The sequence below is a fragment of the Pan paniscus genome, chromosome 15 (genome assembly GCF_029289425.2).
Source record: "Pan paniscus chromosome 15, NHGRI_mPanPan1-v2.0_pri, whole genome shotgun sequence".
Classification (NCBI taxonomy): Eukaryota; Metazoa; Chordata; class Mammalia; order Primates; family Hominidae; genus Pan; species Pan paniscus.
The window spans coordinates 24,374,445-24,396,211 of NC_073264.2; the positions used below are offsets into that span (position 1 = coordinate 24,374,445).

The window sequence follows — 21,767 nt, forward strand, 5'->3', positions numbered from 1 at the left end:
CATCCCCATGCCATTTAGAGAGCCAGGGTGAGGACCACTGCCTTGGAAGCCATTTCTCAGGCAGTCGAAATTGAAATGTTTCTCAAACCCCAGCTCTCCAGATTCTCGATTGAAGCTATAGGATATTTGTTTCAAATTTTGTTCACTTGAAATGAAAGCTCTCCTTGGTACATAATTTGCCCATTCTTAACTCTGTGCCTTCCCATAGTGCTTCTTTCCTTTTCTCTATCTTCGCTGCTTTTTCCATAACTCTATTCCTTTTTCTTTTTTTTGAGACAGAATCTTGCTGTCACTCAGGCTGTAATACAGTGACATGATCATAGCTCACTGTAACCTCAACCTCCCAGACTCAAGCAGTCCTCCCACCTTAGCCTCCTGAGTAGCTGGAAATGTAGGCACATGCCACTATGCACAGCTAATTAAAAAAAATTTTTTTGGCCAGGTGCAGTGGCTCATGCCTGTAATCCCAGCACTTTGGGAGGCCGAGGCGGGCGGATCACAAGGTCAGGAGTTCGAGACCAGCAAGGCCAATATGGTGAAACCCTGTCTCTACTAAAAATACAAAAATTAGCCAGGCGTGGTGGTGGGTGCCTGTAGTCCCAGCTACTCAGGAGACTGAGGCAGGAGAATCACTTGAACCCAGGAGGCAGAGGTTGCAGTGAGCCGAGATTGTGCCACTGCACTCCAGCCTGGGCGACAGAACGAGACTCCGTCTCAAAACAAACAAACAAACAAAAATTTTAAAAAAAAATTATTTTTGTAAAGACGGGTTCTCCCTATGCTTCCAGGCTGGTCTTAAACTCCTGGACTTAAGCAATCCTCCCTCCTTGACCTTCTGAAGTGCTGGGATCACAGGCATGAGCCACTGTACCAAGGCCCCAAATTCTATTCTTGATTCACTTCTGGTTTGCAACTATATGTATTTGCACTTCTTGTTACTTTATGTTCTTAGACTGTTTTGTGGGTCTACTACTGTGTATAGGTTATAAACACTGAGGACACGGTTTTTATTTATTTATTTATTTAGAAAGTCTCACTCTGTCACCAAGGCTGGAGTGCAGTGGTGGCTAACTGCTACCTCCCCATTCCAGGTTCAAGCGATCCTCCCACCTTAGCCTCCCGAGTAGCTAGGACTACAGGCATGTGCCACTATGCCTGGCTAATTTTTTTATTTTTAGTAGAGATGGGGTTTCATCATCTTGGCCAGGCTGGTCTCGAAATCCTGGTCTCAAGTGAGCCACCCGCCTTGGCCTCCCAAAGTGCTGGGATTGCAGGCACGAGCCACTGTACCCCATCAAGTTCCTTTTTTTTTTTTTTTTTTTTTTTGAGACAGTCTCATTCTGTCACCCAGGCTGGAGTGCACTGGTGCGATCTCGGCTCACTGCAACTTCTGCCTCCTGGGTTCAAGCGCCTTAGCTTCTCGAGTAGCTGGGATTACAGGCATGTGCCACCACGCCCAGCTGATTTTTGTACTTTTAGTGCAGATGGGGTTTAGCCATGTTGGCCAGACTGGTTTCGAACTCCTGGCCTCAAGTGATCCACTGGCCTCGGCCTCCCAAGGTGCTGGGATTATAGGCATGAGCCACTGCACCCGGCCTCAAGGTCCATTGTAAAAGTTTTTATCCTTACTATTTCAAATGCTAAAACTTAGTATGATCCAAGATGATTAGTATACCAAAACTAATTGACTGAAGAAATGCTAAATACTATAAGTATCAGGAAGAACTATTTTGAGATTTTTGAAATTCATTTCCAGCTGCTACTTACAAAGAGAAAATGGATTTTTAAACACTAGAGAAATACCACTATGTGGTATCTGACAGTTCCCACCTTAACCAAGCAATGAAACTCAGCATGATTAAGTGAAAAATTCTGACCTGATGTCTCCAGTGTGATGTAATATGAAGTATGTAATGTCATTTATTAAGTATTCTTTGCAAAATTGTTTAACCCAAATCTAATCAAGTCTGTAGACCTACTTCCAGTTTTGAGGAAATATAGGTTTATAGCACTGTCCAACAGAACTTTCTGCAATAATGTAAATATTCTATATCTGCACTAACACAGTAACTACCAGCCTACTGAAAAATTCAATTTTGTTTTTTGAAAAACAGGGTCTCACTTTGTCACCCAGGCTGCAGTGCAGTGGCATGTTGGACAAAATCTATTTTTTTTTTAATTTTTGAGATGGAGTATTGCTCTATCACCCAGGCTGGAGTGCAGTGGTGCAATCTTGGCTCACTACAACCTCCGCCTCCCGGGTTCAAGCAATTCTCATGCCTCAGCCTCCCTAGTAGCTGGGATTATAGGCATGCACCACCACACCGGGCTAATTTTTGTATTTTTAGCAGAGACAGGGTTTCACCATGTTGGCCAGGCTGGTCTCGAACTCCCGACCTCAGATGATCCGCCCACCTCAGCCTCCCAAAGTTCTGGGATTACAGGTGAACCACCACGCCCAACCTGGACAAAACCTTTAGCTCCTCCATCCTGACAGAGGGAAGCAAGAAATGTCAAGTGGAAGATCCCTGATAGGAGCAGGGTTAGGATTGGACACCGTGCCTGCCGATGGTCAAGGTGTGGGCTAAACACTGATAGGATAAACAAAGTCACTCTGAATCTCTGAGCAATTGATTGCTACAAAAAATATAAAAATTGGCCAGGCGCAGTGGCTCACACCTGTAATCCCAGCACTTTGGGAGGCTGAGGCGGGTGGATCGCCTGAAGTCAGGCGTTCGAGACCAGCCTGGCCAACATGGTGAAACCCCGTCTCTACTAAAAATAGAAAAATTAGTCGGGTGTGGTGGCACATGTCTGTGATCCCAGCTACTCAGGAGGCTGAGGCATGAGAATCACTTGAACCCGGGAGACGGAGGTTGCGGTAAGCCAAGATCGTGCCACTGCACTCCAGCCTGGGCGACAGAGCGAGACTCCGTTTCAAAAAAAAAAAAATATATATATATATATATATGTGTGTGTGTGTGTGTATATATGTGTGTGTATATATGTGTGTGTATATATGTGTGTGTGTATATATATGTATATATATGTGTGTATATATGTATATATATGTGTGTATATATGTATATATGTGTGTGTATATGTGTGTGTGTGTGTATATATATATGTATATATATATATACACACACATACAAAAATTAGCTGGGCATGGTGGCACATGCCTGTAGTCCCAGCTACTTGTGGGGCTGAGGTGGAAGGATAATTTGAGCCTGGGAGGTTGAGGCTACAGTGAGCCATGTTTTTGCTACTACACTCCAGCCTGGGCAACAAAGTAAGACCCTGTTTCAAAAAAAAAAAAGAAAAAAAAGTTGAGTCAAAGACATTAATTGTTCTTGTAAATAAATCCAGACCATCACCCCAAGACAATTTCCTTGGAAAGTGGTTTCAGAAACTGAGTAGGCTCTTCTAAATAAAGGCAGAGGCCTTCTGTTTCTGTCCACAGTCCCCTATTTTGACACCAGCCAGGACTCTGCCTTGTTCTAAGCTAAGTAGACTGTTGAACTTGGTTCCTCAGGGGGAATCTCCTCCAAACCTCTGCTTTTAGAGAAAAATGTAGCTCTCAAACCACACCAAGGGAACCAGGAACACAAGTGGCTTGTGTCCTTTCCTATAACTGAGCTGGCCACTGGCTGCTTTTTTTTTTTTTTTTTTGAGACAAGGTCTCACTCTGTCACCCAGGCTGAGTGCAGTGGTGCCATCATGGCTCACTGCAGCCTTGACCTCCTGGGTTCAAGTGATCCTCCTGTCTCAGCCTCCTGAGAAATTGGCACTACAGGCACACACCATCACGCTTGCTAATTAAAAAAATTTTTTTCAGCTGGGTGTGGTTGCTCATGCCTGTAATCCCAGCACTTTGGGAGGCCAAGGTGGGCAGATCACTTGAGGTCAGGAGTTTGAGACCAACCTGACCAACATAGTAAAACCCTGTCTCTACTAAAATACAAACATTAGCTGGCCATGGTGGTGCATGCCTGTTAATTCCAGCTACTAGAGAGGCTGATACACAAGAATTGCTTGAGCCTGGGAGGCGGAGGCTGCAGTGAGCTGAGATCACGACACTGCACTCCAGCCTGGCAACAAAGTAAGACTCTGTCTAAAAAAAAAAAAAAATTTCACAGAGACAGGGGTCTTGCTACGTTGCCCAGGCTGGTCTCGAACAGCTGGGCTCAAGTGATCCTCTTGCCTTGGCCTCCCAAAGTGCTGGAATTACAGGTGTGAGTCACTGCTCCCAGCCTCAGCTGCTTTATTATAACTCCCACACTGATACCCATAGTGAGAAAATAGTTCCCTACCTGCCTGAGTATCTAGCACTCCTCTGGAGATTATAGTTCTTCAAGAGCAAGCCCAAATTTAATCCACTGTACTCTTCCAAAATGAAGGCTCTAAGACTTGATGTAGGCAAGCTGGCATGTCTACTTCTTACTCTTTGCATAAGCATCATGTATCTGTTTCTATTTGGATCCACTCAGTTCCCCGCTCCTTACCCATATAGCCTTCAATGTTCTTTTTCAATCTTTGCCCAAGGAAAGTGACTAAAATCCTAAGATATAATATCATAACTTTATTCAGGAGATAATCAAATACAATACAGGGCTGACACTGACACACAGCTATGCATAAAAATTATATAAATCTCCTTGCTAGATTTTCCAGAAGAGGCCCAGTCATAAAAAATAAAGAGAAATCAGGAGAGTGCCTAAATGACTGCAGTGTTTCAAGCGTAAGCATTTCCACACTCCCTTGTAGTGAAGGCAGCCCCAGGTGAAGGTGGTCCCACTAGCAGGAAGATTAGGAGGCAGCAGCTATGCAGAAGCCATGTCTCCTGGCCCTGCCAGAGCTCAACGGTAGACCTTGCTGAACTCCTGGAGGGCCCACCGCTTGTTCTCTGTTGCCTGCTTGAGTACGGTGTACTCTTTCACCAGCCTGTCAAACTCCTCCCCAAGGACCTCATAGGAGTTCAGGACCTGTCTTGACTTCTCCATGTCCTGCTCCTGTAGGTGAATGGCTCCCTCCAAACGGTCCCTAAGAGCCCGGGCAGAGAAGGTACAATATAAGGGTGCTGCTCCTCAGAAAGTAGTGGACAAAAATGAAAAACTTTTTTTTTTTTTTTTTTTCAGATGGAGTCTCGCTCTGTCACCTAGGCTGGAGTGCAGTGGTATGATCTTGGCTCACTGCAGCCTCTGCTTCCTGGGTTCAAGCAATTCTCCTGCCTCAGCCCCCCGAGTAGCTGGGATTACAGGCGCATGCCACCATGCCCAGCTAATTTTTGTATTTTTTAGTAGAGACAGGGTTTCACCATATTGGCCAGGCTGGTCTCAAACTCCTGACTCAAGCGAGCTGCCCACCTCGGCCTCCCAAAGTGCTGGGATTACAGGTGTGAGCCACTGTGCCCAGCCAAAAATGGCAACATCTTTAAATAAACGAGTTTAGGGAATGTGAGAACCACCTGTGAACAGCTGTACCAGACTCTTAGGAGTTCTCACCTAATCAGACGATGAACTTCCACTTTCTCAACAGTGTAAGTGTCGGACAAAATCTTTAGCTCCTCCATCCTGACAGAGGGAAGAAAGAAATGTCAAGGCAGAAGGTCCCTGATAGCAGCAGGGTTGGGAATGGACGTAGTACCTGCCGACGGTCAAGGTGTGGGCTAAGCACTGATAGGATAAACAAGGTCACTCTGAATTCCCAAGCAATTGATCTCACAGTAAAGTGCCTATTTCAGAAGACTGTAAAAGAAAAGTCTCAAGGATGTTGAAAGCTTTTGGGTAATCCAAAAGCTAATACTGCTATGTGACATTTACTGGATACCCACAAGGCACTAGGATAAGGGAGAGGAAAGAGATTAGGGTAAGGGATAGAGGGCTGATACGTGAGACAGAATCCCTTAAGATCCACAGGGGTCACAGCTCACCTCAGCTTAAGGATCATAGCACCGCACTTGACTTCCAGGTACTGGGCATTGATGCGGTCTAGCTCGGATTGAGTCTTCAGCCGGTGTTCTTGAAGAAGCCTCTGCAGCAAAGTGAGGCAGCGGAGAAGCACCTGAGCCCAAGATGGAGGAAGAAGAGGGCATAAATAAAGATAGTAGAAAGGAGGGTAGATCAGGAATCTTTGTCTTCCCCAAAAGTGCTCCTGGGGTCAGGATAAAGGAAAGGGGCTGTCCCATGCCCTGATAAACCTGGGAGTAAGCAGCACTCTTCTTCTCCAGCAGCAACATCTGCTCCTTCTGCTGGCTCTTGGCATCCTGGCACTGCTGCTGCTCACCCACCAGGACCTCTGCGAGTTTCCACACCTTTGCTGCCTTCACGGTTTCACTGTCAGCATCTGAGCAAAGGGGCAGAGGACTGACAGGAAAACCCTAATCGCTACAATCCCCATAAAGCAACCTTCCAGTGCCCCTATCCTGTATCTAGACCCACAAATCCTGCCTTATGACAGGTTTTCTTCTAATAATCTATTAAAAATGGCCCCATTCTGGGCTGAGCATGGTGGCTTACGCCTGCAATCCTAGCACTTTGGGAGGCCAAGGCAGGAGGATTGCTTGAGCCCAAGAGTTCAAGACCGGCTTGGGCAACATAGTGAGACTCTGTCTCTATAAAAAAAATTCTAAAATATTAGTTAGGCATACTATGCGCCTGTAGTGCCAGCTACTTGAGAGGCTGAGGTGAGAGAATCACTTGAGCCCAGAAGGTCGAGGCTGCAGTGAGGTGTGATTGTACCACTGCACTCCAGTCTGGGTGACAGAGTTTTAAAAAAAAAAAGCGGGGGGAGGGGCGTCTGGTTCTCATAATTATTAAATAAATTATCTTCACTCTTACCTTTGATTCCAGATTTGGACCTTAATTCTTTTTATTTTTTTGAGACGGAGTCTCTCACTGTCACCTCGGCTGGAGTGCAGTGGCGCCATCTCAGCTCACTGCAACCTCCACCTCCCAGGTTCAACCAATTCTCCTGCCTCAGCCTCCCAAGTAGCTGGGATTACAGGCACCCGCCACCACACCCAGCTAATTTTTTGTATTTTTAGTAGAGACGGGGTTTCACTATATTGGCCAGGTTGGTCTCGAACGCCTGACCTCATGATCCACCTGCCTCGGCCTCCCAAAGTGATGGTATTACAGGCGTAAGCCACCGCGCCCGGCCCGGACCTTAATTCTTAAGTCATAGAAATGGTTTAAGGAGACCAAGTGTGGTAGCTCATGCCTGTAATCCCAGCACTTTGGGAGGCCAAGGCGGGCAGATCACCTGAGGTCAGGAGTTTGAGACCATCCTGGCCAACATGGTGAAAACCTGTCTCTACTAAAAATACAAAAAAATTAGCTGGGCAGGGTGGCAGGTGCCTGTAATCCCAGCTACTTGGGAGGCTGAGGCAGGAGAATTGCTTGAACCTCGGAGGCGAAGGTTGCAGTGAGCTGAGATCACGCCATTGCACTCCAGCCTGGGCGACAAGAATGAAACTCCGCCTCAAAAAAAAAAAAAAAGAAATGGTTTAGGGAGGAAAGTTCAGACTCAGGTGTTAAGCTTTATTATTTTCGTAAAAATGATACACATTCAGGGCCAGGCACAGTGGCTCACGCCTGTAATCCCAGCACTTTGGGAGGCCAAGGTGGGCAGATCATGAGGTCAGGAGACTGAGACCATCCTGGCTAACATGGTGAAACCCCGTCTCTACTAAAAATACAAAAAATTAGCCAGGCGTGGTGGCGGGCACCTGTAGTCCCAGCTACTCGGGAGGCTGAGGCAGGAGAATGGCGTGAACCTAGGAGGTGGAGTTTGCAGTGAGGTGAGACTGCGCCACTGCACTCCAGCCTGGGGGACAGAGCGAGATTCCGTCTCAAAAAAAAAAAAAAAAAAAGAGATACACATTCATTCAGGGTGGTCAGACTCAAATAAGAAAATCATTACACAGAAGCAAGTAAAAGCTGAAATATGAATACTACGTCTAGAAACACATTATTATAAACAGCTTGACATAAATGGTATTATACCCTCCAAGCTTATACAGAGAGTATAAGGTGTTCTATGAGTCTGAACTTTCCTCCCTAAACCATTCTGAACCTCCTGAGAGAACTCATCCTTCCCTGCAGCAGGAGGACACTCCCACTCAGTATCTTGCTGAATAAAAAGAGTCCTTACAAAGGTCCTTGTTTTGGCCGGGCGTGGTGGCTCACACCTGTAATCCCAGCACTTTGGGATGCCAAGGCAGGCGGATCACCTGAGGTTGGGAGTTCCAGACCAGCCTAATCAACATGGAGAAACCCCATCTCTACTAAAAATACAAAATTAGCCGAGCGGGGTGGCGCATGCCTGTAATCCCAGCTACTCGGGAGGCTGAGGCAGGAGAATCGCTTGAATCTAGGAGGAGGAGTTTGCGGTGAACAGAAATGGCGCCATTGCACTCTAGCCTGGGCAACAGGAGCAAAACTCCATCTCAAACAAAAAAACAAAAAGTCCTTGTTTTTATTCTACCAGCAACAAAACAAATAAGCATCTCTGATGGTTCTAAACCTCTGTCCCAAATCTAAAATCAAAATATATTATGCTCAAAAGAGCAGACCAGGAACCCTGAAGTCCAGCTGTGAGCAGAACAGACAGCTAGCACTCACCTGAATTGGGATCATAGTAGCAGAGCAGAGTGAAACATTTCTTTTTGAGCTGCTCCTCTACTTCTTGCTGTAGCCGAGCCCTCATCCACACAAAATCCTACAGTCATAGAAGTAAAGGCAGAAATGCGAATAGACTGTAAAAACTAGGACGTCTCAGCCAATGAATACATGATGATAACCTCAATAATAGCCAAAGAAAATGCATCAAGAGACATCAGAGAGACTCATTTTTCACCTATCAAATTAGCGAAGAATAAAATGACTGTCAAGACCCCATGTTGGTGAGAACATGGGGGATCCAGGAGCCCTGAAAATACCTTTCTGGATAGCAGTTTGGCATTAGGTACCAATATTCTATATGAGTATGCACTGACTCAGGAATCCCACTTTTAGCACCAGCATTACAGAAATAATCATACAAAGGTAAAGACACATATGAACCAGCATGTTCATCTCCCTGTGGTTTCTAACAGCAAAAATGTGGAAACAACCTTAATATCCACCAATAAGGTTAAGCAAATTATTCTACATCCATATAATAGAATCCTAGCAGAGATTTAAACTGATGACATAACACTAAGCACTATGTGCCTAGATACTTTGCTAACAATGCTATAGAAGCTATCATCTTATTTACATTTATGTATTGACTTGAAAAGAAATCCAAAATATATTACATGAAAATAGACTATACTTTTCTTTTTTTGAGACAGGGTCTCACTCTGTGCCCAGGCTGGAGTACAGTGGCATGATCACAGCTCACTACAGCCTTGACCTCCCACCCTCAAGTCATCCTCCTGCCTCTGTCTCCCGAGTAGCTGGGACTACAGGTGTGCACCACCAAACCTGGCTTTTGTTTTTGTTTTTTTTTTTGGTAGAGACGAGGTCTCACTATGTTGCCCAGGCTGGTCTTGAACTCCTGAACTCAAGTGATCCTCCCGCCTCAGCCTCCCAAAGTGCTACGATTATAGGCGGAAGTCACTACACTCGGCCTTATACTCTATATAAGCATGAAGGGTATAATACCATTTATGTCAAGCTGTTTATAATAATATTGTGCTTCTAGATGCAGTATTTCAGCTTTTACTTGCTCCTGTGTAACGTTTTTCTTATTTGAGTCTGACCACCCTGAATGTGTATCATTTTTACAAAAACAATAAAGCTTGACAAAAAAAACATTTTAAAGATATGGGAGAAATTAAACCATTTCATTTATTTGGTTCCAATATCTCCCCGCCAACCTCTGAGAGTGGCATGAGTTCCAGAAGGTCCGCTTTCTCCAGCCCCAGCAGTGGAGGTATCTCCCTCTCCTGGCTAGGACCTAAGAGCCGCATCAGTTCAGTTACAAGCAGCCGCTGTTCAAGGGTCTCATGAAACTGAGAGAGAGAATAAAAAACAAAAAGAGGCAACTATAAAACTTCTCCCACTCCACCTCTTCCATCCTTATGAACCAGTTTTTCACATATTTTCAAAGCCCTCAAATATATCATCCCCCCTCAGATAACTCAGCTGCGAGTGACTTCTGTCAATGTTTCTATTTCAAACTCTGATAACACATCCACTCCTTCCCCATAACTACAGTCCATTTCTCTTTTGACAAACCATTTCTCAAAGCTCCTACTTCCCCTAGGTCACATCATCAGACAAAGCCACAGTTGGCCTGGTCATTCCTGTAACTGGTAACCAACCCCCACCTCATTTCTTTCACCTCACTTTTTTTTGAGACTGAGTTTCGCTCTGTCACCCAGGCTGGAGTGCTGTGGCGCAATCTCGGCTCACTGCAATCTCCGCCTCCCAGGTTCAAGCGATTCTGCTGCCTCAGCCTCCCAAGTAGCTGGGATTACAGGCGTGTGCCACTGCACCTGGTTAATTTTTGTATTTTTAGTAGAGATGGGGTCTTACCATGTTGGCCAGGCTGGTCTCACTCTTGACCTCAAGTGATCAGCCTGCCTCGGGCTCCCAAAGTGCTGGGATTACAGGTGTTAGCCACCACGCCCAGCCTTTGCCTCACCTTTTTGTCCTCAGAAGTTACATTTGTGTCTTGTATCTTCACATAGTAGTCCACAAGCAACTCTTGAATGACTCTATGTAAAATCTCAGACCTCAACCATGTTGTCTTATGCAGTCGAACTTCCTTCCATGCCTAGAAATCCAAAAAATCTCAGGTAGGAACCTCTCTCTCAGGATTTTCCCTTCTTCTTATCTCTTCTCCCAAAGCCCTTACCTGAGCCTGCTCCTTTGCTAGGGTGAGGCTTAAGCCACTCTCATCCACATGCTGTGAGAGATTCAGGAGAAGCTTGCTGAAGTATGGGTTCTGTAACAGGTCCTCTTTACTCAGGTTACGAGGAGGAAGTTGTTTGCTGCACACTTAACATCATGTCCCCACAGGTACAAAAAAAGAAAAAAGGTGTGGACTCTTACTTTACATAACTGAGCATAACTTAATACTTCCAAAAAACCCCTAGGATTTTTATAGGAAAGATTGCTAAATCTAATGAGATTTTTTAAAAATCCACAAATAAACAAGGGTAATATTCAAGGTAACAAGCATTTATATTATATACAAGGATATTAAGGGGGAATAAGTAATAAACTAAGATCTTAGGAAACGGAAATGCAGTTGGTACATATTAGACAAATAGAATAAAAATTAAGGGACCATTAGTAGGAATCACAATACACAAAATGCCTCATTCATCCAAAATTAATAGAGTTCTTGAAGTAGGGGGAAAAAAACACAACACGTGAAGTTCCAACTTTGGATGTGATATGTAGTCGCATAAACAAGACTAACAGAATACACTTAGAGTTAAGTTAAACGTTCAAATAACCAATTTTTTTTTTTCTTTTTGAGACAGGGTCTCACTCTGTCACCCAGGCTGGAGTGCAGTGGCACAATCACAGCTCACTGCAGCCTTAACCTCCCCGGATCAAGCGATCCTTCCACCTCCTGAGGAGCTGAGACTACAAGGCAAACCACGATGACTGGCTAATTTTTTTTTTACAGACAGGGTCTCACTACATTGCCCAGGCTGGTCTTGAACTCTTGGGCTCAAGTGATCCTCCCACCTTGGCATCTCAAAGTGCTGGGATTACAGGTGTGAGTCACCACAGCTGGCCCAAATTCTTTTTTATTTTTTTCTTTTGAGATGGAGTTTTGCTCTTGTTGCCCAGGCTGGAGTGCAATGGCGTGATCTCGGCTCACTGCAATTTCCACCTCCCGGGTTCAAACGATTCTCCTGCCTCAGCCTCCCGAGTAGCTGGGATTACAGGCATGCGCCACCACGCCTGGCTAATATTTTTTGTTTTTTGTTTTTTTTTTTTGAGACGGAATCTCACTCTGTCACCCAGGCTGGAGTGCAATGGCACGATCTCGGCTCACTGCAAGCTCCACCTCCCAGATTCACGCCATTCTCCTGCCTCAGCCTCCCAAGTAGCTGGGACTACAGGCACCCGCCACCACGCCCAGCTATTTTTTTTTTTTTTTTTTGTATTTTTAGTAGAGGCGGGGTTTCACCTTGTTAGCCAGGATGGTCTCAATCTCCTGACCTCGTGATCTGCCCGCCTCGGCCTCCCAAAGTGCTAGGATTACAGGTGTGAGCCACCGTGCCCAGCCTCTAATTTTTGTATTTTTAGTAGGGACGGGGTTTCTCCATGTTGGTCAGGCTGGTCTCAAACTCCCAACCTCAGGTGATCCGTCCGCCTTGGCCTCCCAAAGTGCTGGGATTACAGGCATGAGCCACCACACCTGGCCAGCTGGCCCAAATACTTATAATTGTCAGTAGAGTTGAGTAACCCATGTAGATACAAAACAGCACAGGCATGAGAAAAAAGTGTAAGAAATTGAGATCCTCTGGTTTTTCCATATGCTCAAGGAGCTTTCTTTCCATTTCTTTTTCCATATGCTCTCTGTTGGGGTCTTTTACCTCTACTTGCCAAAACACCCAAATTTTCATTCTTTGGAACATTATACCCAAAGTCTTTTTGGGAAATAAGAAATCTCTCTTTTTCCCTAAGGTACTGAAGCATCCAATATGGAAATAGTCAAGATATAGAAAATGCAAGCTCTTGAAGGATTCAAGATATAGAAAGGATCTGAGATATGGAAAGAACTCAGGATATAGAAGGATCTGAAATTTTGGAGACTAAGATATGAGAATATTTAAGACACAGGTAGGAAGGACACCTTCAAGGAATTTGCTGGCTACCATTATTTTTATAATATGCTTGCTAACATCAGCATGGGAGCATCTTGAGTTTTTAGCCTACTACACAAGCAGATATTGAACCAACATTAACAGGAATTAGTGTAGTCTGTTTTCCAATAAGAGAGTGTTCAAGGATCTTCATGTATTCCAGTTTCCTCAGAAACACATGCTTCTGTGAGGAAAACCATACTGGGGAAACTTATAAATCCTTTTTTTTTTTTTTTTTTTGGAGTCTTGCTCTGTTGCCCAGGCTGGAGTACAGTGGCACGATCTCAGCTCACTGCAAGCTCCGCCTCCCAGGTTCACACCATTCTCCTGCCTCAGCCTCTGGAGTAAGCTGGGACTACAGGTACCCACCACCACGCCCAGCTAATTTTTCATATTTTTAGTAGAGACAGGGTTTCACCGTGTTAGCCAGGATGGTCTCGATCTCCTGACCTCGTGATCCACCCACCTCAGCCTCCCAAAGTGCTGGGATTACAGGTGTGAGCCAATAAATGCTTTTTACTAGAAAAGGCAAGAACCTGGATAAGACCTCTCTGGATAAATCATCAAACCTTTTGCAAATGGCTACTCTTACCTTGTTGAAGTATTTCCATCCCTTCTCCAGGTGAGCAGAAATCCCCGGATGCCATTTGATTTTCTTGGGATTCTAATCTGTGGAACCAAGAAGTGAAAGAAAACAAAAAGATGAATAAACAGCTGGCTGCTCCAAGGACACTACCTTACGTTCAAATTTCTGCTGTCCACAAGCTGGAAAGGAACCTCAAGGATGACTTTTACAGAGGGCCTATACCACACATCCTGGGTCCCAAGCTCTTACACAAGCTTTATGGACAAACAGATTTACAAGTGCCAAAACATGTCACATTCTAAGCACACGTGTTTCCACTTGCTCCAAGCTGTCCAAAAGGAGCCTCCTAAAAAGAGAACTTTCCAATTCACTGAGTCTAAACAAGAGGATTCTCCACCACCACCACCATTATGCCAAAGTTAAAACTGAGCTGCAGCTTCCCAGTTATGAGTGAACTGGGGGAAAAGGGAAAAAAATCAAAGTCTACTTTTTCCCCCCAAATAACTCAGCTATCAAATTCCATAATAGTTTTTTTGTGCTTCTTTAACTTTTGTCTAAGATCTGTTGGTAGTTTTTTTTTTTTTTTATCATTAACTCTAGAATCATCCTTCAGGAATGACAAATCATTCCACACTTGAACAACTGGTTTTCACATAACAGCCTAAGAAAAGAGCACCTGGAGGAAACAGCGTGACAAGAAGACTGACAGTGAGGTCAGTGGCAAAAGAGTAATGCAAAGGCGTAATGTGGCTACAACGAGAACGTGAGCTGTGGGTGTTTTGCCAGAACATGGAGTGCGCTGAAAGGAATGACACCAACACAGGGGCAGTAAAGATGGGCACAGTTTGACCTCAGGAGACAAAAATCTTCCCTTGACATTACTTTTCATGTTTTTGCTCTGCCCCTCCTCTCTGCAAGGTATCAAACTCCAAAGGGCAACTCAGCCTCCCAAAGCTGAACAGGCATTGAAGGTTATTATGATTTAACGCTTCATGTTTACAGAACATTTGGTTTACTCGATCGTTTTATGAGTAACATCAAAGTAACTACTCATTTGTTTTCTAACATGGTCTAGAGGGGGACGCAGCTGAGGAGGCAGAATGCTGGGACTTAATTTGCAGCTCGGCCGGCCGTTGCTTCTGAGAACTTAAGGAAAATGCTTTTTTCTGTGCCAAACTTTTCCCACCCGCAAAACTGAGATAACGATTCCTACCTTGGATGAGACATTAAGAATTAATAACACAATCGACTTGTCAACAAAAGCCACTACTTAGTTAAGCTCAGTGTTTTAACAATTCTGTTTATCGTTGATCTATGACTGCAAATAAAAAGTTTTGCAGGCAAATTTCGGACTTGGAAATGAAGACCAACCCAAATTTCAAAAAGCCAGCTGTTCGTCCCCCCCTAGGGTAAGTGTCCCCTTGCGTTTTTTAGGGTGCCTTTCTTTACCCTTCTTAAAGGTTACAGGGCGTGAACGGCAATCAGGCTCGATTCTCCACCCTCTGCACTCAGACGTGTTAAAACGCTGCTACAGGGACCCAAGCATTTAAATGTTCTGACTCAGGCGTCTTTTAAATTCTTAGAGCTGTCTTTACACGCTGCACTGAACGTTAAATTGATTTTACAGGTATTTTCACAAGATATGACCCTTACAGGGCCCGAGATGAATCAAAATGCAGAACGGGCTCTCCGGCGCCTACTTCCCTTCTGTCTGGGCGGCCAAGGATTCCCAAGAGCGACGACGGTCTCCGGCCACTGGCCGGAATGACTCTCCCAGAGCTCCTCTTCCCCGAAGCTCCGCCCGCCGACCTTCTAAAGCAAACCTGCACACCCTGGGGCAGCTGAAGCTCTCAAGGCGGTGCCGAGAACCTCGGCTGGGGCGGGCTGCCCAGCAGCGTCTACACCCCAGAACCCGCCCGCGCCGGGGCTCCGGAACCTCTCGTTCGGGCCGGGCGCAGGGGCTGGGGGAAGCGAGGCCCGGAAAGACCAAGCTGAAAGGCCCGGCAAGGGGAAGGAGCCGAAAGTGCACTAGAGGATGCGACGAAGGAGGTGGAGGCGGGGCCACACTCGAGGCGGGAACGGCAGGCCCCGCCCCTCAACGGGTGCGCGCTGGGTTCCCAACGCCCTGGGTTCGCATGCTCGGGTAGTGGAACCCGGACTGGGAAACAGGATGGTCTCGGAAAGGCTTTTTTGCCCCTTCTCATTAGTGCCTCCCCAGTGAAGGGCAGATGCTGAGAAAACGGTAGTAATTGCTAACATTTATTGAGGGCCTACGATGAGTCAGGCACTACGCCAAGCATTTTGCTTGCCTTGCCTCGTTTTTTTTTGTTTTTTTTTTTTGAGACGGAGTCTCGCTCTGTCGCCCAGGCTGGGGTGCAGTGGCGCAATATCGGCTCACTGCAAGCTCCGCCTCCCGGGTTCAAGCAATTCTCTGCCTCAGCCTCACGAGTAGCTGGGATTACAGGTGCCCGCCACCACGCCCGGCTAATTGTTGTATTTTTAGTAGAGACGGGGCTTCACCGTGTTAGCCAGGATGGTCTCGATCTCCTGACCTCGTGATCCACCCGCCTCAGCCTTCCAAAGTGCTGGGATTACAGGCGTGAGCTACCGCCCTCGGCCAGGCCTCGTTTAGTTCTTAAAGCGTCCTGTGAGAAAGTCACCATTACACTCATTTTACAGAGGGGGAGAACTGAGGCACAAAGGGTTAAGTTCGAGGTCGCCATTTGGGGGGTCTAAACCTGTCCCAATAGCTCTCGGAAGGAACCTTCCCAGACCTGCCACTCAAGCCGCGTCCTGCGAGTCTCCTCACTAGGGCCTGGCTCTGAGGCGCTGTCGCCCAGCCCAGCCCAGCTCATGCCGGGCACCATACACTGCTTCCTCAGGGTCACCTTCCTCTCGAATTCCCACCACAGACTCCCTATTAGCGCGCATTCCTCATTCGCCTGTTTTGTTTGTTTGTTTGTTTGTTTGTTTGTTTTCTTGGGGGTACGGAGTTTCGCACTTGTTGCCCAGGCTGGAGCGCAGTGGCACGATCTCGGCTCACTGCAACCTCCACCTCCCAGGTTCAAGCGATTCTCCTGCCCTAGCCTCCCGAGTAGCTGGGATTACCCGCACGAGCCACCACGCCTGGCTAATTTTTATATTTTTAGTAGAGACAGAATTTCACAATATTGGCCAGGATGGTCTCGCACTCCTGACCTCAAGCAATCTGCCCGGCCAAATATCTTTCACCTGTCTTAATCTTTTTTTTTTTTTTTTTTTCCAGACGGAGTCTTGCTCTGTTGCCAGGCTGGAGTGCAGTGGCGCGATCTCTGCAACCTTCACCTCCCGGGTTCAAGCGATTCTCCTGCCTCAGCCTCCTGAGTAGCTGGGACTACAGGCGGGCGCCACCACGCCCAGGTAATTTTTTTGTATTTTTAGTAGAGACGGGGTTTCACCACGTTGGCCAGGATGGTCTCAGTCTCCTGACCTCGTGATCCGCCCGCCTCGGCCTCCCAAAGTGCTGGGATTACAGGCATGAGCCACTGCGCCCGGCCCACCTGTCTTAACCTTAAACCCAACCCTCACTCCCACCCACACCTTCGGTGAATTATTTCAAAAATATAAATTTAAAAAAATAAAGAGCTGGGCATGGTGGCTCACGCCTGTAATCCCAGCACTTTGGGAGGCTGAGGCGGGCGGATCACCTGAACTCTGGAGTTTGAGACCAGGCTGGCCAACCTGGTGAGACCCCCGTCTCTACTAAAAATACAAAAAATTAGCTCCAGAGGCTGAGGCAGGAGAATCGCTTGAACCCAGGAGGCGGAGGTTGCAGTGAGCTGAGATCGTGCCACTGCACTCCAGCCTGGGCAACAGAGTGAGACTCGGTCTCGAAAAAAATTAAAAATAAATAAAAATTAAAAATAAAGAAAATGTTTAGGCGGGGTGCAGTGGCTCATGCCTGACCCAGCACTTTGGGAAGCCGAGGCAGGAGGATCACTTGAGCCCAGGAGTTCGAGACCAGCCTGGGCCACATGGCGAGACGATCCCCATCTCTACAAAAAAAAAATACAAAAAGAAAATATGCAATACTAAGTAAACTGTGCCAAGTATATCACATCTTTTACATCAGATAAGGTGATAGCCTGGAGTGATAGGAAAGGAATCTCCGTTAGGTGTGCTGAGAGATGGGGAGTTTCGCCTTTTCCTTCAGTACCAGCTACAGAATTCTATTAATATGCATAGAGGAATGATGTGGTCCAGTGAAGAAGTTTTATATTCTTGGTCAGCTCATCAGCTGCCACCTTTCATGCTTAATATTGAACTGCTGTCATTTTCTGAAGCTTTTAAAAATCATTTATGCTTCCTCAACTCTGAAGCACAGCAAAGTTAAATATCAGGCATAATGTCCATAGCAAACGGCACTTGGAACAAAATAGCAAGTATGCTTTGGTGACTCAGAGCTGATCGGAAATCTACCGAAATTTTGTCTCCCAGATTTGTCAAGTTCTCTAATATGGTACTACGAAGCTTTGGCTAAAGTACTTTGGGGAATGAGGGGGTGAAGGATGGAGCAAGCTGTCTTCAGGTAGGAGGACAGAGGGGATAGTGATGCAAAGAAGCCTTGAATTGGATCAGACCTTCATGTGCAATTATCTGTTCCATCTCTGTCTCTACAAGTTGTGTGACCTTGGGCTTCAGGGTCCTTATCTGTCAAAAGGAGGAAATAACTTATTTCTAGCTCCTCCAATCTCATAGTGTCGATGTAATGATCAAATGAGATAATGGCTGAGAAAGTGCATTGGAAAGACTAAAAGTGAGGTGTTTTAAATTGACACTTATTATGCATCTATTAAGTGCCTTGGGAGAGACACAAAGCTAAATATGGCCCAGTCCTTGCCCCAAAGATGTTCATAATCTAAAAGATAAGACGTATGCACATGAAAAGCAAATAATACAAGGCAGCAAACTGGTGTCAAAAGAGCAGTTTAGATTATAAATACTAGAGAAACATGAAGAAGGTACAGAATTCTTTCTGCAGAAATAGATAGGATAGAACAGATGAAATAAATCTTACTTTCATTGGGCCTGAAAGGATAGAGAAAATTTGGATCATTTAGAATGAAGGAAACATCCCAGCAAATGGCAGCAGAGACAAGGGGAGTATAAACTGCATTCTAGGTCCAAGAGGAGACAGGACCAACCGAAGTGAAGGATTTTATAGGCCAGCTCTACATAAGACTAGAAAGTTAAGCCTATAGTCCATCCTGGCAGTTAAAAATGCAGCAAAGGCCGGGTGCGGTGGCTCAAGCCTGTAATCCCAGCACTTTGGGAGGCCGAGGCGGGCAGATCACGAGGTCAGGAGATCAAGACCATCTTGGCTAACACGGTGAAACCCCGTATCTACTAAAAATACAAAAAATCAGCTGGGCGTGGTGGCGGGCGCCTGTAATCCCAGCTACTCAGGAGGCTAAGCCAGGAGAATGGCGTCAACCCAGGAGGCGGAGCTTGCAGTGAGCGGAGATTGCACCACTGCACTCCAGCCTGGGCGACAGAGAGAGACTCCATCTCAAAAAAAAAAAAAAAAAAAAAAGAGTGCAGTGAAGTGCTGGGAAAAAAAAGTTTATAATCAGACACCATCCGGTGTCCTTGAACAAGAAAGAATTGTAAGAAAGGACCTAGAATTCATTCATATTCTCTCTCTCTCTCTCTCTTCCTCTGTCCTTCTCTTTCCCTCTTTTTTGCCAGAATTTTAAAAAACAGCTTCATTGAGGTATTTTGGCACACAGTATTTAAAGTGTACAATTCAATACATTTTGATATAACTATATATGTGTGAAACCATCACCAAGATCAAGATAGTGAACATATGTATCACACTCTAAAAGTTTACCTGTGCCCATACGTAATTCTTTTCTCTAGCTTCTCCCTGCCCTACTCAACCATCAACTCTGTTTTCTGTCACTATGGAATAGTTTGGACTTTCTAGAATCTTATGTAAATTGAATCAAATAAAGATGTACTCTCTATGTTGGGGTCTCACTATGTTGCCCAGGCTGGTCTCGAACTCTTGGGCTCCAGTGATCCTCCCACCTTGGCCTCCCAAAGTGCTGGGATTACAGGCATGAGCTACCACGCCCAACCAATTCATTTTTAAGTTAATGTCATTTTATTGCTGATAAATATGAAATCCTCTTTAAAACCTTAATTTGGGCCGGGTGCGGTGGCTCACGCCTGTAATCCCAGCACTTTGGGAGGCCGAGGTGGGCGGATCACAAGGTCAGCAGTTCGAGACCAGCCTGACCAACATGGTGAAACTCTGTCTCTACTAAAAATACAAAAATTAGCCGGGAGTGGTGGCAGGTGCCCTGTAATCCCAGCTACTCAGGAGACTGAGGCAAGAGAATCGCTTGGACCTGGGAGGCAGAGGTTGCAGTGAGCCGAGATCGTGCCATTGCACTCCAGCCTGGGCAACAGAGCAAGACTCTGTCTCAAAAAAACAAAAACAAAAAACAAAAACAAAACCTTAATTTGTTTGGGTTTATATTTAAGGAGGTGCTTCTAACAGCCCCAGGGTACCTATCTCCATACTTAATTGTTGGTTCCGAGTTCCAGTGAGGCACTTATTTGTTGAAAAACGAATTTTCGGCCACCCCCACACTACAAATACCTTACATAGCTTTGTTTATTCCATGGAATGCTTGGCTTTTATAGGCCTATCCTTTCATTAGTGTTGTTCATCTCACCTTCTGTTATGCCATATGCAAAATACAATCATTCACTTCTTAAATGCTCTTTAATGATAAAGCCAAGAACATACTCAAGTATTCCTGAGCTAGACTCCTGTAAGGGTGGGAGATCGGGGTGTAGGAAGATAAATTAGACATAACTCCTGCCCTCAATCCAACTCTACCGTTTCAGACATTGCTGTTGACCTGGTCTTCTAAAAACTATTCATGTATGTTTTTAATTTAGTGATAAATGTAAATGAGAGTCTGAGAAAAAGTCTACATAACCTTTCAGACTTGGACATTCTTTTGCTGCATTGTTTAGAATTGCAGAGAATGGAGATTTGTAAGAACATTGCAGGCACTTTGCCTCCCACACTAAGGCCGGGAAACAAAAATTCCAGAGAGAAATTCCAGGTCAGTATTTAGTACTGTGAGTACTAGTACTGAGTATTTTAGTACTAGTATTTAGTATTTAGTACTGTGAGTACTGTGAGTATTTATGATACCAATAGAAATCTTTGAGTAGAATATGTTCTCACTAAAAATATGGGCTTCAATAACCAGTTGCAAAGCTAAGATATTAAAATAGCATTGAAACTTGGAATCACTGTTGTTGTTTTTTTTTTGAGACAGGGTGTCTCTCTGTCTCACAGAGGTATGATCACAGCTCACTGCAGCCTTGACTTCCCAGGCTCGGGTGATCCTCCCACCTCAGCCTCCTAAGTAGCTGGAATTCCAGGCACATGCCACCAAGACCAGTTACTTTTTTGTCTTTAGTAGACACAGTATCTTGCTATGTTTTCCAGGCTGGTCCTGAACTCCTGGGCTCAAGTGATCTACTTGCCTTGGCCTCCTAAAGTGTTGGGATTACACGTATGAGCCACCGTGACTGGCTGGAATCATATTTAACTGATCAATAATTTAGAAAAACTTGAAAAATAAGCCATATCACTTTGAAAGTATTTGAATACATTCTGATATTATATGGACTGAGAAACTAGTTTCAGAAATAAAAAATTTTACATGCAGTCAAGAGATTTTAGATTTATTTTCAAGGTTGTTCACTGGAAAATGAAGGTATTCAGAGCTACAACTATTGATGATTAAGCTAGAAAATTTCATGCCTATTGTAAGCACATAATTTAAGAAGAAAACAAGTGGATAAAAAAATATGTAATCAACCTATGACATCAAATGAAAATTTTAGAACAAATGTTCATAATGTGCCATTTTTTCAATTGCTTAACACCTCCAAGGGGATTTCAAAGCTAGGCCCTTGAGGCTTCAAGGGTTGCCTGTCTGTTCACAGAAATTTCTGTTATACAAACTAGAATGAGCCTGGTTTTACTTTGAGACACTATTGTGAACTAGTATATGAAGTAGGCCTGATAGAAAATTTTAGAGCTCAAAGAAAAGCTAAGAAATTTGGCTCAAAAATGGGACAGATTGAAACCATTTTTAAAGGAATATGAGACGATAAAGGAAACTGATTCAGGAGGGGAAGACCAGTATCATTTTGAAAAGCTAGACATGAAGCACAAGGTGGGCAATTCTTGTTATAATGATTGAGTATGCTGCTATAACTTGAAAGCGTATGCCAGGGTGATAAAAGTATTTCCCTGGATTTTAATTAATTAATTTAGAGACAGGG

General features: G+C 45.0%; 1 protein-coding gene and 1 long non-coding RNA gene across 4 annotated transcripts in view; one reads left to right on the forward strand and one right to left on the reverse strand.

Annotated features, from left to right (window-relative positions):
- Positions 1-14,748, forward strand: part of LOC130540813 (uncharacterized) — a 30,812-nt gene extending 16,064 nt beyond the window's left edge. Inside the window, exon 3 of the long non-coding RNA XR_008954815.2 lies at positions 12,642-14,748. This is a non-coding gene — a long non-coding RNA (uncharacterized LOC130540813). The remainder of the gene's footprint in view (positions 1-12,641) is intronic.
- On the reverse strand, positions 4,563-15,286 carry HAUS4 (HAUS augmin like complex subunit 4). 3 transcript variants are annotated; one of them, XM_003808116.5, is made up of 10 exons: positions 15,230-15,286; positions 13,413-13,489; positions 10,849-10,991; positions 10,636-10,767; positions 9,866-10,000; positions 8,625-8,721; positions 6,200-6,345; positions 5,933-6,063; positions 5,505-5,573; positions 4,563-5,043 (listed from the first exon to the last, which is right to left on the reverse strand). In XM_003808116.5, the coding sequence occupies exons 2-10, from the start codon at positions 13,465-13,467 to the stop codon at positions 4,860-4,862; spliced, it is 1,092 nt and encodes a 363-aa protein (XP_003808164.2). In that variant the 5' UTR covers positions 13,468-13,489; positions 15,230-15,286; the 3' UTR covers positions 4,563-4,859. The 3 variants fall into 3 exon arrangements, with proteins under 3 accessions (XP_003808164.2, XP_008958457.2, XP_008958460.1); XM_008960209.6 differs by lacking the exon at positions 15,230-15,286 and adding an exon at positions 15,060-15,116; XM_008960212.6 differs by lacking the exons at positions 9,866-10,000; positions 15,230-15,286 and adding an exon at positions 15,060-15,116.
- Between the last annotated feature and the right edge of the window lie 6,481 nt (positions 15,287-21,767).

Excerpts from the sequence above, each read along its gene's own strand:
- HAUS4 (XM_003808116.5), bottom strand. The coding sequence starts at position 13,467 with ATGGCATCCGGGGATTTCTGCTCACCTGGAGAAGGGATGGAAATACTT. Across the intron at positions 10,001-10,635 it reads TAACTTCTGAGGACAAAAAG|TTTCATGAGACCCTTGAACA; the intron begins GTGAGGCAAAGG and ends TCTCTCTCTCAG. Across the intron at positions 5,574-5,932 it reads GCTATGATCCTTAAGCTGAG|GATGGAGGAGCTAAAGATTT; the intron begins GTGAGCTGTGAC and ends TCCCTCTGTCAG.